Raw genomic sequence first — 17,006 nt, forward strand, 5'->3', positions numbered from 1 at the left:
TCAATATAACAAATCCCAAAGTGAGGAAGACAAGCCATTAAATATTTCAAAACATGTGCATGTAGAAATAGAGAAGTGTGTTGTTGAAGGTAGTTGTTTTTGCTAGTCCACATGGATTAAAGCTCTGTTTTAAGCTTTGTTGTATTATGATACCATACTACAATCAATACAATTATTTACTATGGCAATGTGTCAATTATCACATCTAAAGCTGCAAAACCCTGCTCAGCCAGGATGAATCAATATCGCCCAACTGAAGGATTGTCTAACTTGCGAACTGATCTCGTGTGAATAACTGTGAAGCACGACGCTAGATTTATTATCTTTACGCAGCCTTGCTGCTGAAGGCTGCAGCCCATACTTAGCATCTTATTTTTGACATGGTACCTAATATGTTGTCGACTAGAAATACAGTAGGGGTGATGGAGATTTCTTGGTTTGGAAAAGTATAAGGTCTACTTCCTGTGCGGGAGAGGAGAGACCAAATTTTTTTCCCATGTCGTACGTGTATAAACCATGGTTACCAATAAACCGGCAGATTCTGCAATAAAGGAATATTTTTGGCACAGCTTTTGTTTATGAATATAGTCACGGTACTTGCTACTCTGGCTGCACAAAGCAACTTCAGTTTTATGTACAGATGTCAAAATTTCCACCAATACACGATTATGTGCTGGTCATGACTATAGAACACCACAGTTCGCCGTAACCAGCATAAATTCAATCCGGCCTCGCGTAACTACGTATAACCATTGAAATATCGATTCTGGTAACTGACTACTGTGGCTGGTTCAGTGCCGAATGAAATAAAGCGGAGCTTAAAACAGTGAATGCCTTTAACACTCTCCCCATATGACTTTAAAGTGCAAACTTGTACAGTACAACCTTTTATGAACTGTTTTCAAAATTCCTTCAAATTTGAAGTAGTTGTTGCAATTCACGTTCCATTATTAATCGTTGTATGCACGTGTTGAAAATTTGAATTGATTTTGAACATTTGAATTAATGTTCCTCAATATCTGGTCATAATTTGGGAGCAATAACAGAATTTTTTTTAGTTTCTGATCAATTTCTACGAATGATTCACAAATTTATAGGCGATATATTTGCCTTTAACTGAACCAGGAATTGATTCCAGGAAGTCCTTTTAGGACTTGAACGAATGGTACTAAGAGTTGTCTACCAATGAAATATCACAGGTTATGTTTTTCAACGGGATGATTAAATTTACCAACAAATGTGTTAATTGAACTTTTATACCCCCCTCCCTGCCCACAACAGGTGAGTGAGTAATACATGACAACCATCCCTGCCAAATATTCTGTGGATGTTCTCTTGATTTCATCTTTCATAAACAAGAACCAACATCTTTTTTTTTCCTTTTTTAATCTTATATCTCACCTCATCCTAAAAGTATCGTTTTCACCGTATGTTTTAGCTCTCTGGCATAAAAACGAAACAATAAGTAATTTTCCCCCTGAAATCCATCCTGGTATATTTACACCAGTACCCACCGGTACAAGCAGGAGACATGGCACTTAGTTCCCGTGTTGCTTTAAAGTAAACAACCGATCGAGAATCTAAGCATCTCTTTCTTTTTAATTACGGCTGGCAAATGTTAGGCGACTGCGCTCGAACATCGTCTAAAGTTACCGTTCCATCTTTCATCTGACCTGCCGATGCCGAGACAGAGACTGAAACAACCTTCCCCGTGGCAGATGCAAGTCTGTAAATGTTACATCGCTCTTTGACAGTTTCCCCGCTGATAGCCTCGCTCATGTTTCATACGGCAAGTAGATACAAAAATCAGTTTAGCCAATGCATGTTTGACACCACGTGATGCGATAGCCACGATATGGGTCTACGCGGCAGATGTTCTACACGATGGCGTTCAAAAATTGAATTGGCCCCCCCCCACTCCCAAACAAATTAAGTTTGATTGTATATGATTGTATCCAAAGCTAGCGAACAAACGGAAAAGCAGTATGTATTGCGATATTAATTGTCCGCTCGGGATTGTGTTACATAAATGGCAATTGATTGTTGGTTATTTCTTATAGATCACATAAATCACAGGGAAGAAAAGTATCCTTACTTCCTCCAGCCTCTGCCATCTTTGGCAACATTTTGCTGAATGTTATATTACTCATTTTCAGTGCTATATATGCTCGACCAGACATGGTCGTGTATGGATGGATCTAATGTACGCAGCCCAATGTTACATTAACATCACTACCCTTCTCCTCTCATAAATATGCACTACTTTCATGTCTAGCTTTTTAATAGGACCATCAGTGACATTTTTGCAACCAATTTCTATCATAAATATTCATAATGTTCATCGTCCTCTCCTGATTGGTCAATGTTTAGGGTATGTTTCTTGTTGCTTTCATATACAACACAATTCCCTTGGGTATCCCACCCCTGAACGCTGACATTTTAACATGACTCTTTTTTCATTTTGTTTGGGGGGGGGGATCTGATTTTCTTAAAGGATATTTTAACCAATCTTTATTTCTCTATTTCTTGCTCAAGTATAAATCTCAAACGATCTCACTGCACTTCCATCATATTTTCAGGTCGGACAATGTAAACATGTTTTCTTTTTAAAAGGAAGAGCAAAATATATATTGCACTCGATCAGCCCGCATCACGGACAATCTTTTCTTCTTTTCCCACGGAATGCGATCGATTACGACGAGGTCCATGCACTTTGCCCTTGTTCAACCTGAGACAGTCAGCATGGAGTCTGGAGCTGTGTGTACCATTACTATGACAGATTGCCAGGGTGGCAAATTAACTTCTATCACAAAATACCAACAGGTGTCGCCGCCGTGCAATGACATTTTACAAAAGGATGGGGTATTCAATGTAATGGAATGCCGGATTTTTAAACTGAGAGTTTTAGGAAAAATTGTAGGGGGGGGGGGGGAGTCAAACTAGTTTTGTGATTCCTTGCCATATAATTTGCTCAAAATTCCCACATAACTATCTTGACTAACGTAGAGCAAGTGAGATAAATTTGGCCAAGAATTAACCGAGAACTAGAGAAGATAAGAGATTTTCATCTCAGTGAACTCACTTAATTGTGTGGGCATCAACCATTCATTCACTGGTAAGGATTTTTACAGTATAGAATTTTTATTCCAAAATGTCTCTTTTTACCCAGTCTGGGCTAGCAAATCAGCTCTGCCACCAACCATCCCTTTAGTTATTGTTTTTAATGAGAGTTAAATTACACTGTGCAATAATTTCACAACCTACTGCTGAAGCAAAAGTCATCTAGTATAAATCACAGAGAAAATGGCCAATTTTGAGACCATTTGAAGAAACCTTGGGCCAATTTTTTGTACCATTTGAGATAACCTGCTCAGAGGGTGAAAACTGATAACTTCAACAAAAGGTGTACATTTTCAGTAATATGTTGTTTACAGACATTGTCCTCTGCCGATCTCAAATGACCCTTGAACTTCAGAGAAAAACAATAGGGTTCTTGTTCTCAATAAGATGGATCCACATACTCTACCACAGTATGAATTTAATCCACCATGCACTTTTTAGTTACTGTGTTTACAAGCAAGTGTCACAACACACACGCCATCACCATCGAATAGATTCCTTCAGCCTTGGCAAGGAATTGAAAACCCGGTGAAGAATGCAAAAGAACATCCTCCGCAGAATTTACAGCAACAGCGGCCACATGAAAATCCCTTAATAGTATTTGCAGGCAAACTTTACATCGATATGTTTGACTCGATTTTTCTGCTATTTGATACTAAAATAACAAGATTTAAGGAAATAAGTTATTTTTCTCATAATAAATTTGCCTCAAGACAATGTATGGGTGATGCAATGTTTAGGACTGAATTAATTACTAGCTACCTTTGATGAAGGAAATTTAAAGGGCGTATGCTTTAGTTTGATCAATAATGCAATCTTGCAAAACTGCCCGAGCTGCCAGACACACAAATTGGATCTTTACGAGCCACCATAGGACCATCAGGAAGGCAATGGATGGACCTGGTGGTGATTCTGACGGTTTGAAATCAAAGGCCTTTAAAGGAAGCTAGCTGCCACAACACTTTACAAAATGGATGGTAACCAACCTGAGGAGAGGGTTAAACAGTCTCCATATGTATATCCAAGGTTGTAAATTTTCTAGGATGGATTCAACCATACATACACTGTACTCTAACTGACAATTTACATCACTGATTTACTTTCTCAGAAAAGTAATTTGACAAGCTGAGCCCAGCAAAGACAAATTGCAACAGGGCTTCAAAACATTTGCCTCCCCATTTCCACTCCCATGTTGATCTATTTATCCACCCCTTCATCCTCTTTACAGCCCTCCGGCTACCTCCTCTACTCTCTTTTTTAACCGGCTATCTTCTCCCTAGATTCTGTCTGCTTCTTTTTGATCAACACTGCTGTTGCTGTCTGGTGGCCTCGGCATGGTATGTGCTTTGCCTGTGGGGCTCCGATAAAAAAATTTATTAATTCTACTGCACATAGTCTCCTCGTCCAACGACGACGAAGACTGGATCTCTAGCGGGGTGGCTGCTGTAACGTACAGTAGGTATGCTCTGAAGTTTATTCTCCTCGCACAGTATCGGAGAGAGTTTTTATAAATTAGCTTGAGGCTCTGATCAAAATCACTGGTTATGTATATTGCAGCAAGCTCTTTGATATAAGAGATTGCAGAGTTTTGAAGGATATATTTCATGAGAGAGCAATTGGACTATTGACAAAGTTGAGGTGAAATACGACGTTTGCATTGGTTAATGTTTGGGCAGAGAGGCAGAGGAGATGGGACCGCTTTGGGATGCAAACTCCGGGGGTCGGAAAGGATGAAACAGAAGCCCAGCATTTTAAATTGAATTGGCATCTCAATCTAGCTGTACCATATAATATACTGCTAAAGGAACGATGTACGAAAGCCATCTTTGTCCACCAAAATAGCACCAAAGTGACAAGCATGACACATACAGGTTTCAACGAAAAACCTAAGAACATTACTTTTAAATTTTGCGGGATGCAAAACCATGTACATTGTGTAAACTGTATACATTGGGACAACTATTTTTGTTGTTGCAATTTTGTGTTAATTATTACTATTTTTTGTACCATGCTTTGTGATTAGTTTGCCGCCCTTGCGCAGTTCTGTTTTTTTAATACAAAATCTCCACATAACGGACTGACCGCGTTGAACCGAAAACAAATTCACTGGTGGGATGAACAACTGGCACAAAAACTTGTGAAATTATTTGTCTTACACCTGCCCCATTTGTGAAAGTACAACCAATGTAACGCTCTCAAGAGACACCATTCTCTTTAAGATGAGATGGAAGCTCCAGTGTAGATCTACGACAAGAGAGTTTGGCACTGTAGCTAATTATCAGCATAACACTCTGGTCCTAACATCAAATTAATTCACAAGGTGTGAAACTGCGGACCACCGTTACTATGTAAATTGCACACGTCGGGGTGACATGTCGTCATGGTAACATACCTTTGCCATCTGAGCCAGAATGCCTTTTGCTTGGAGAGCTCTAACTGCTTTTTCTGCGGCTGAACCACATTCAAAATCTACAAAACCATATCCTAAAATAGAGAAAACAGAGAGAGAGAGTGTGAGTGTGAAAAGAAAAGGCATTTTTTTAGTATTTTATATTTCTAGTTCATTAGTCATTTAAGTAGCGGATGTAACTGCATGTTTTGTTCCATGCTCAGCGAATCGTATTTCCATTGTGCGTGTCACATGGTTTTGATCATATACAAGGAAAACTGCATTGATTCAGTAAATTGACACAGGCTTTACATTTGACTCATACTAATTAGTTTTACTAGAGTGTCTCAAAATCAAATTAACACACATCATCATGCACCATCATCACTTGGAATGCAGAATTCAAAGTTATAATTTGGATGTTTCTAATAGTGATGATAGCATCACTTTTCTCGACAATGTGTAATATTTTTTTAACTTTCCAGACAGTAAACAATATTCTGTGTGGTATCAGTTTCTATGAAGAAGTTTATAGCTTTGATACCATTCTGGTTGCTATCAATATGTCAGAGTGACTGGCTTCAACATCTCTGGAAGATTGAATTCTTGACAACTGAGTAAGAACAATCCATAGATACAAGCCATTTTGTTCTATGCCTAGCTGCCATAGCAATACAGAAATATAGTGTAAGGTTTAATTGCTACAGATAATTACTATATCATTATTACTTCAACATATTTAAAACAGCTATAGGCCTTTTATGATCCAACATAAACACGTTTTGGTTCGGTTTACTGAAATTAGTAGCGCAGAACTCTGTCGAAACATATGCAGAAAGTTTATCACTGTAAAAAGGTGAGGGTATATTGTAGTATAACTTATCATTATAGTAATAGATTATATACCTTCAAGTCTTATATGCAAATGTATAGAGTATAGGCTGAGTACAGTCACTAGGAAAGTGTGATAGGTCTATAGGCTAGTCTACGTTCTAATTTTGCTGTGACATGTATCTAGCATAGCAAATTGCATCTGTTGCGACATTATCCATGCAGCTAACACTTTCTTTTCGAGTGTTAACCTGTTGAGGGAAGGTGGGGTGGAGAACATGCTAAATACAGCTCCATATTAATTTTTCAACTAATGAAGAATGAGTTTAATATAAGATTTAAACTAATGTTAATTGAGGTAACATTTATTTGGTTGATCACTGCACATGATCATGATAATCTAACCATTAATATTGATGCAGTAATTCAGGTTGTTGGAAATTGGTTACCAAAATGCGTTAACTGCTTTTTTAATTAAGTTTCTCCACCTAAGTGTCCTTGGTACGTAGGACAAGATTATCTGTCCTCTGATTATAAACAAGTATCAATGCCATGAACTATAATGTCCTTATTAGCTGCCAGTAATTATAGAAGGTGACCGGAGAAGGTAGTAGTGCGAAAGATTAATAAAGTCTGGGGGTTATCAAGAAATCCTGAGTTATTGAAACAAAAAGCATGTCTTTATAATGGTCATCTAGTCTCTTGTAAATTAGGTGTAAATGCTGGAACAGAGTTCGTCACTCTAATTGGTGAGAACTATTAAAGCAAGACAGGGAGAGGGAAAGAAAGTGATGATATGGGGTTTTATAGGGTTGGGGATGGGACAGCCTGAGAGGCAAGTGAGAGGATGGGGGGGGGGGAGTGGAGAGCCATGTGGATCTGGGTGTTACGTGGGATGAATTCAAAAAATGATTCTCATGTGGCTGGCCATTTATGGAAAAGTGAGAAATTGTGAACAGAGAATGCAAATTTATCCACAAAATACCCTCAATCCATGATGAACAACACTCCTGTTTAAGCCTCAGTATCACAAATTTCTACTAAGATGCAATTTAATAACTTATGTTATGAATGATAATTCATTAATGCATGAATGATAAAAGCTTTGTCTCAACTGCTGTTCTAAGACCATTTCAATCAACAGTTAGTACACTCTAAACCTAATTTAATTACCCTTACACGTTTATTTCAAACAGAGGAAACCCAGAAGACAGAAAAACTGCATTTTTTACCTCTTTACATCTGCCACTTCAAAATCATATTCACACACATTGCATAGGCTAAGATATGTTTCTTTATTAAACTGAACTAAAACACCATTAAACATTTCATGAATTTGTGAGGATTTTACAATAAATTCATCACTAAATTGTGTTTTAAAAAGTATACATATAATTAATTAATGGAAAGTTAATGAAGCAGCTTACCTTTACATTCACATGTTTCTTTGTCTAATATTGCCTTAGTGGAAGTAATTTTACCGTATCTGTCAAGAGAGAGAGAGAGAACATATAATCACTCAACCAACGCCGCCACCGACACTTTTATGTAGAACTTTCTTTTTCATGTGAAAGCCGATAGATACTAAACAAATTGGATTAACCTTTTGTCTTCGGAGTTGGAAATGCAGATATCCGTGTTTTAAGTATCTCAATAAAGGAAGTTATGGTACATCCATTGACAAAGGAACAAAGAACCTCGACTTGGCAACAGCAAATATACAACAGAAATAGAAACAAGAACGTCGTGATCGAAAATTAGACAAAGTAATTTGATAAGTGTTAGTATATTTCACATAACTTTCATCTAACTTGCAAACAAGTTTTATATATTTTAATATGTTCTTGATAAACCATAAACAAAGATTATAAGAACACATCTTGTTTAATAGCAAAATATTGCGATGTATCAAATCACTTTTTGCCAGATATTTAACATCCATAGGTAAGCAATCTGCCCCCCAAAAAATGATTGCAAATTTGATCAACTTTTAACATCAAAAAATATATTTTCTTCATTCGATCAAAGAGAAGCTCAAAATAATTAAATTAATAACTAAAAGTTTGTTAATTATTTGTCATCTTCCATTTTCTTTACATTTACGGTTTTTTTCAAAATGTCAGCGCAAAATACTACAAGTATATTTTTTTATCATTAGTATTAGGTACGTTGTAAGTGCAGATCATATCATAAACCGCTTTTTAGACCCTTCTTCACATTTCACTATACACTGCTCCTTTAAACATGTGCATTTTTTATAAGCAATCCTCAGACTGTAGTTGCTCAGACAAATGCTGAAAACAATACTCGAAATTCATTTCGCCCCAATTTGCGGAAAATGTCTCATGTACACGGTGAAAATACATAACGACTGAAACCATCCCATCATGCTTTAATCATATACTTTATGATTGAGACAATTTGTAGGTGCAGTATTAACCACGGCTATGTTCTTATCGTCGCGCCGTGGAAATCCTCTCCGAAATTTACTTGACGCTATTGATCTGCGTTTGATACAGGCAAACCATTTCAAACTATGAAGGACATGTTATCGGGCGGGCTGTCGAGGAAAATCAATTTTACGCAAACACGACACTCATTCATGACAATGTACTCTTGTGACAAATACGTTGCTAAAAATACTAGATCAAATATCAAACCTGTAGGTTATTACAAGGAACAACAACTCTAGTAGGTATCTTTTAAAGTGAGGATTTTGTTTACATATGATAAGCATATTTATGTAATATTCTTGCATATATGTCTGTATTGTTTGTTAATCAATCAAACTTTATTTTTCTGCTATGTTGTTCATAGAAAATGAAGGGTACAGAAAGAAATTCATACATAGAAACACAGTATTACAATAATTCACAGTATCACATGGTTATATGTGATGTTATTGGCATTGGGCGATAGAACGAGACCAATCCCTCTCCCCCCCCCACGCCTCTCTCTCAGGGTACAGTGATCTAGCAAGTATTTCCTGACAGTACTTCTCATTGAACAAACCTTCAAAGATAATTTCCAATGGAGAATGTGGCGATTCCTCCCCCACCCCCTATATCATCTTGGTATGGTACCATAAACTTTCCTTTATAACCCTCTACCTCCCCCCCCTTAATTTCAATCATTCCATACATCATGTGTTATTTTCAGATCTTGTAGTTAAATCTCAGTAATGGAAAGGGGGGGGGGCAGGAATGTGAGAGCCTTCATGGAAGTGGGAGTGGGGGGGAGGTGGGAGGGTTATAATGTAATTACAAACAATTTAACACTGTGCTTGTTTTTCTCATTGACCGTCTTGTGGCAGCTCATTGGATATACTAACATTGATTATATACACAATACAAATTAATTTGGGCAAATCTGTGTGACTGTAGACCTCATTGACACAATATGTGACCAGTCCTCTTCCAAACCAAACCTAAAATTCTGATCTTTCCCTTCAACTTTCCAATAGGATACTAAAAAATTGTTTTTTGTAAACTAGACATTTTTTCCTAGGGCACTCACTCACTGCCTGACACCTCACTAAATTACAGATGTCTCAATACGGACCCCAGACATGTGTCAGCTCTGATAAAAGGTATGTACTACCTCTTGACATGAAACATAAGAAATGTCAGAAAGTACAAACTAGCCAGCGGCAAATGACTATGGGAATATATAGCCCCCAATGATGACACTTTTCCATAATCAAAACAGTAAATGTTTACTCTTCAAGTTTAAATATGTTCAATAACCCAAGTGTGGAAGTTTTGATCTTTTGAACTAGTCTCTTTACTCATAATCACATGTAAGCAAACAAAATCACGCTGTGATATGTAGACAGTCGCTGCCGCTCGCCGGTGGATGATCCTATCCATCGGAATGTTAATATTTGTGAGTAAACAGAACTTTGGAATTATTAATCCAATCTCAAAAGGAAACCTTCACTTACTCTGTATAAACTCTGTAATAACAAACTTCAATAACACATGCACAGGCGTTAATCAGGGGTTAATTTGTGAAATATTTTGTACTGAAAGGTCTGTTTTTGCTGCATTTTTGGCCCTGGAAACTTGGGGTTTAGTTGGAGAAATGGGGTGGTTATCTGTGTGATCGGGGGGAGGGGGGGGGGAAGCATTGTTGGATCAATTGGATGGTATCCTGGGATAGAACAAAAATGTTACTAACTTACTAGATAGAAGGGAAAGTGCCAAGATAGAAAGAAGACAAGTCAGATTCGAGCGAGTAAATTTTGAGCCGGTTAAATTTTACCCTTTTCTAAGTTTAATAGCTTTTATTGCTACCTTTAAAGAAGACTTGGGTAAAGAAGATCTCTTTCATTTTACCTTTCCTGACTAGAATTGTTTCCTGTCGTGCTGACACCACAACATCTAAACGAAAAACCTGTTTCCTCATTTATACCAATTGAAAACGATCAGACATGGAGTTTGATAAGAAAAGTTCATTGTCAATGTCGATATCCACTGTCACTTTTCTCAAGAATGAAGATTGGGGAATTCCCCTGAAATACCCCCATGAATTATTGTTGAAATCCGATTATCCACCCTGGATTTACACCAGACGGCACTTAACAAAGAAGTTTGAAACAGTATTTATTTGGCTTAACACAGCATTGTGCTTGCTATTTTGTGGATTTCATATATTAACAAGAGCCCAAGGGCACTGTGGTTCCTTGCTTGGGGTATATGACAATACACATAATATTATCAAGCAAGATTGGGCTTAAATAGTCCAAGTAATTGTGGTCCTACATGTACGCATAAAGTAACCAACACTATAGCCAACACTTTTGTGATCACAAAATGTGATCGGATTTTGATCAAAAGGCACTTCTGAGATCTAAATATGGCGTCGAAAATGTAAGAAGTATAAGGTCACCTACAAGCCGGTCAACAGATATGATAACATTCGTGACCACAGATGACATGATCTTTAAGTTTGAAAATGTTCCAACACCCCATTCACAACTTGTCCCAAATTATCAACCGTGTCACACCTTGGCATTGGAATTTAATTGCATTAAATGTCTGAAAATTAACTTTGAACTTGTATACATAACTTCACACACAAAGGTCACCCGTAGGTCAACCAATTGACATTTTTGATCGGTGAGACCTAAACGGAGCATCAAAACTGTGAAAATTCAAACATGTTTTCTTTGCCCATTTTCTCCCCCTAAAATACTAGTTTTTTAACATTAGCTGACCTTTGGTGACCTTGGATCACATGACCGCTAAGTTTGAAAATATTCCCCTATACCATTCGCAACTTGTCCAAAAAAATCAACCTTGTCACACCTTGGCACTGGGAGTTATTGCATGAAATGTCTGAAAATTAACTTTGACCTCCTATAACTTCACACAAAGCTCATCCAGGGGTCAACCTATTGACATTTATGATCAGAAGGTACCTTTAACATCTGAAAATAGCATCGAAACTGTAAAAATCCCCAAAACACGAAAAGGTCACCAGAGGTCAAATTGAGGTCAAGGGTCACCCAGATGTGGGTGGACAATTGGATTACGTAGAAGCAACTCCCAACCCTAACTGACAATTCGTTCTCAAGTTATCGCAAAAATACTAGTTTTTTATCATTAATTGACCTTTGGTGACCTTGGATCACATGACCGTTAAGTTTGAAAATAATACCCTATACCATTTGCAACTACTCCAAAAGTATCAACCGTGTCACACCTTGGAACTGGGAGTCATTGCATTAAATGTCTGAAAATTAACTTTGACCTCGTATAACTTCGCACACAAAGGTCACACGGGGGTCAACCCATTGACATTTATGATCAGAAGGTACCTTTAACATCTGAAACTAGCATCGAAACTGTAAAAATCCACAAAACACAAAAAGGTCACCAGAGGTCACCAGAGGTCAAATTTAGGTCAAGGGTCACCCAGATGCGGGTCGACAATTGGATTACATTGAAGCAACTCCCAACCCTAACGGACAATTTGTTCTCAAGTTATCGCAAAAATACTAGTTTTTTATCATTAATTGACCTTTAGTGACCTCGGATCACATGACCGTTAATTTTGAAAATATTCCCCTATACCATTTGCAACTTGTCCCAAAATATCAACCGTGTAATACCTTGGCACTGGGAGTTATTACACTAAATGTCTGAAAATTAACTTTGACCTCATATAACTTAACATACAAAGGTCACCTTGGGTCAACTTATTGACATTTTTGATCGGTGAGACCTAAATAGAGCATCAAACTATACAAATTCAAACATTTTTTTCTTTGCCCATTTTCTCCTCCCAAAATACTAGTTTTTTAACATTAATTGACCTTTGGTGACCTCGGATCACATGACCGTTAAGTTTGAAAATATTCCCCTATACCATTTGCAACTTGTCCAAAAATATCAACCACGTCACACCTTGGAACTGGGAGTTATTGCATTAAATGTCTGAAAATTAACTTTGACCTAGTATAACTTCGCACACGAAGGTCACACGGGTGTCAACCCATTGACATTTTTGATCGGAAGGTACCTTTGGTATCCAAATCTAGCATCAAAACCAAACATTTTCTTTTTTGCTCGTTTCCTCCCAAAATAAGCACATTTTTTCTAATGTGACCTTTGACCTTTTGACCTTGGTTTCAGATGTAGTTTAATCTCCTGATTCCAAAAAACAAAACGAAAAGTCTGTACAACCATCCTAACTCCGACCGAAAAACTTTGACCCCATATAACTTCGCACATAAAGGTCACACGGGGTCAACCTATTGACATTTATGTTCAGAAGGTACCTTTGACATCTGAAAATAGCATCAAAACTGTAAAAATCCCCAAAAACACGTAAAGGTCACCAAAGGTCAAATTGAGGTCAAGGGTCACCCAGGTGCGGGTCGACAATTGGATTACATTGAAGCAACTCCCAACCCTAACGAACATTTCGTTCTCAAGTTATCGCAAAAATACTAGTTTTTTATCATTAATTGACCTTTGTTGACCTTGGATCACATTATCGTTATGTTTCGAAACGATGCCTTACCCCATTCACAACTACTCCCAAAATATCAACCATGTCGGACCCTGTCAATGGGAGTTATTGCTGTTTTTAATATATTGGTTTTTGGCATCTAACTGACCTTTGGTGACCTTTGCGGGCACCAAAAACAATAGGGATCTTCCTCTTACTATGGGCTATCCACCCAACAAGTTTCATCATGATACATCATTTCCTTATTGAGATATCGTGTACACAAGCCAAGCGTCACATACACACACACACACACACACACACACACACACACACACACACACACACACACACACACACACACACGCCAAGTTGAACGCATAGGTTCCTTGCTTTGCAAAAAGCAAGGAACCAATAAAATGAACCCACATTATTTTTTTTTTAATTTTCAATTTGGATAGCTATGCAAGAAAAGAGACTAAATAGAGGGCAGTATTTAATGAACCTCCTGTCTCTTCTAAAGTTTAACCAGTAACTGCCACAAAGAGGGAGAGAGAAATTTGAAGAAAAAAGTAATTACAGAATAACAAATATTCTGGGCAAAGCTCACATGTTGGTTTTGGAATTACTCTCGGGGCTCCTACAAATTTCACAGCAAATTACCCAGCAACTGGAGTGAGGGGCTTAAGTCAACACTGCTTAACCCAACTCCTGCTCTTTGCTCTTGTAATAATGACCTAAAAAGAGTTTTCCCAATTTGGAATGATAATTTCACGCCGATCTTCTTCCGAGATTATATTATGCTCGAGACTTTTTCCATCATCGGTTTTGTACAGTTTCTCCAAACTATAACTTCCCATTGAAACGCCCCAGATAGCACACACTGCATGACAAGTGATCATTAGACTATGGTAATTCATTCAAATTAAGTAGCTCCCGAAAGAAGGGACGGCTTAGAGAACTTCCATTTGCGTTAATAGATTCAGGATGATGAAAGAGTAAGTAGTAAGCTGAATAGAGGAGCTTGGTCCCCTTTTTTCACCCTTCTACTTCCTATTTTGTTTTTCTTCTTTTATTTTTATACATATATATCTAGTTTTTTTTTTTACTGGCAGCATTTGTCAAGACTCAGTGATTATAACTGAGTCTTGACAATCCTCTCCTGTGAATCTCCCAGGGAGCCCATTGTTTGGGTTTGTTCGGACCAGGATAAACAGATTAAGGACGGGGCACCAAAGCCATCATTCAAAATCTCAAGCTCTCTCTCTCTGCTCCACATCTGACTTCAGTCTCATAGAATGGAGTCAGGAAAATTGAAAGCCCTTTCTTTTTTTTTAAAACCCCTTTTATATCAAAAGGTAGGAAATTCTTTGCCAAAAGGGTTAGCACCTCTTTGAAGAATCTGGATGCCTTTAGAAGACTAAAAAGACAAGAAGTTATACAAGTCTTTATGTAGCATTCCACAATCACTGCTTGTTAAAGTCTTAAATCCTGGCCTTGGGCAAGAGCGGTGACAAGACGGATATCTAGGGCCGGCCGGGCTACCGAATGCGTCCCTTCCTTAATTTAAGGTCTTGGTGAGCCCAGACTTTCACAATTAAGCCTGGCTACCAAAAATTTCACCGAATAATTTATTGCCTGGCATAACGACATTCATCCAAGTTGTTTAAACTGAACTATATCTGGGGTTCTCGATGGGTGGCTAATGGCAGGTGCAACCTCTTCAGAGAGATATACATACCCTTCCGAAAGTAATTGTTTACTTGAGGTCCTACTTAAGCTTTCCGGTTTAACTGACTGAACAGGTGGCCCAGGGGCCAAATTTGGACAGCTAAGAGATCTTGTAGGGGGGGGAGGCTTAAATCCTTGAATACCTTACTGGTTAATCCCTTACATAAAGCTCAAACAATAGTTAGGTTTTGGTTCTTTCAAGCCCTTTGCCATAACAAATGTCTCTCTCTTGATCCTTGTGGAAATTACAAACTGAGGTCTTTATAATCTGGTACTATTTTAACACTCGGGGTATCCGTTACCTTCTAACGGTGATAATTCGTTATGATAATACCTTTAGCGAAGATTCTTATAAACAACACCGTACGTCGTCATACAACGTATGTATGAAAGTGCAGAACTGCCTATACTTCAGTTTTTTGTTTCTATAGAATGAAGTTGATGTTTTGCTTCAAAAACGATGTTTTTGAGAATATGAGAATTGAATCAAACTTTAGTTCTTGAGCTTATACTGGTCAATTTTTTGTTATAAATATAAATACAAATTAGAAAAGAAGAACTTTTTTTACCTTCTAGTGTTAAGTTGAAGTGTTAATTTGATGTATTGTCGTGAAATAAATCACCATTGGTATTAACACTACAGTATGCCTTACTTTGGTTGGTATTAACCAAAATTCACAATGATGAATTTGCTACATCAGGCAGTTTGAAACACTCATATCAATATATATCATATATATACATATATATGTATAGGCCTACACTTTATGGGTCAAGGTCTTTACCCAAGTGCAACAGATGTTTTGCCGGTACATGTACAAAAAACTCTAGAAACGTGCTCTAGATTTTACAGTGTACAACTATCATTGACCTTTACTGCTTTGCGAGCTGATAAAGTAAAAATGGCGGATTGGCCCACTTCCAGAAGTCAGTTGATTTTTGGTATTCCATACAGAGACTTTCAGCCCATAGTCAGTTGAAAGAGCATTCACAGTATTAGGGTTCCCCAACCCCCCCCCCCACCACCCGTCCCAACAGCTCAAGTTCTATTTGTATACTGAACATGTGGGTTGATGTAACACTACATATATACTATCAGTTATGTTTAAATTACTTGAAGGTAATCAACATAACATTTGTTACCATTGGAAACTTACTACAACAGATTTTGGTCTCTGCGAAATATGCTTTGTAGAGGTGGAAGGTAGGGAGGGGGTTAAGTTACGAAATACTAAAATGGTTTGGAGTTGGAACACTATAGAAGGAGGGGAGGGGTGAAAAGGATGAAAGGGGGGGGGTTAAGTTACAAAATACTAAAATTGTTTGGATTGGGAATAATATCGCCATCACCTGCATGAATATTCAATTAATTGTGCCACTTTTCGTCTCATAACCTATCCTAATGGAAGTGACTATAAGTGTGCCAAGCTCATGAAAATTTGAACGTAGGATTAGGCTTTCTTTTTGGGTTCTCCACTCTATGCTGCCGTGTGTCCGCTAGAACTGGGTACTACCGTACTGCAGCAAATTTCTCAATGTCTCTTAACGTCCACCCATGTTTCTCCGCATACAACAGCAAACACACACAAACACCTCTAGGATTCTGAAAATCCTATGAAAGCTATAAAAGCTTAGGCCCGCTCTTCTAAAGGTTACTTGAAAACAGGCTCAGTCAAATAACATTTTCTTTTGCCTTCTTTTCAAAATTTCCTGTTCAATAAATTTGCCATTCATCATTTTGTTTGATTGCCTTTTCTTACCAGGGCGTTGTTTTGGAAAAAAACTGCAGTCAAAGTTCAATCTAAAAAGCAAGGCAGTCTTGTCACTAAAGGCTTTTTTTCCCCCTGACAAACAAAATTCCTTCCCCTGACTCCTGAATACTGGCCTGCTGTATGCCAAAATAACTCTTGAGGGTTTTTTTAACTTCCAAAAAGAAATAACAAAACATATTTGATTTATACTTCATTGCTAGCACTCA

At 37.7% G+C, this 17,006-nt stretch overlaps 1 protein-coding gene and 1 long non-coding RNA gene across 9 annotated transcripts in view; one reads left to right on the top strand and one right to left on the bottom strand.

Moving 5' to 3' along the window:
- Positions 1–17,006, top strand: part of LOC139958752 (uncharacterized) — a 97,354-nt gene that overhangs the window by 28,252 nt on the left and 52,096 nt on the right. The window lies entirely within an intron of this gene.
- The window catches only part of LOC139958745 (RNA-binding motif, single-stranded-interacting protein 1-like), a 263,437-nt gene that overhangs the window by 17,610 nt on the left and 228,821 nt on the right, over positions 1–17,006 (bottom strand). For all 7 annotated transcript variants that reach the window (XM_071956056.1, XM_071956058.1, XM_071956057.1 and 4 more), the window contains 2 exons: positions 7,768–7,826; positions 5,513–5,604 (listed from right to left, as the gene is read on the bottom strand). In XM_071956056.1, the coding sequence (XP_071812157.1) occupies positions 5,513–5,604; positions 7,768–7,826 (151 nt within the window). The remainder of the gene's footprint in view (positions 1–5,512; positions 5,605–7,767; positions 7,827–17,006) is intronic.

Source organism: Apostichopus japonicus, chromosome 18 (genome assembly GCF_037975245.1).
Source record: "Apostichopus japonicus isolate 1M-3 chromosome 18, ASM3797524v1, whole genome shotgun sequence".
In the NCBI taxonomy this organism is placed as follows: Eukaryota; Metazoa; Echinodermata; class Holothuroidea; order Aspidochirotida; family Stichopodidae; genus Apostichopus; species Apostichopus japonicus.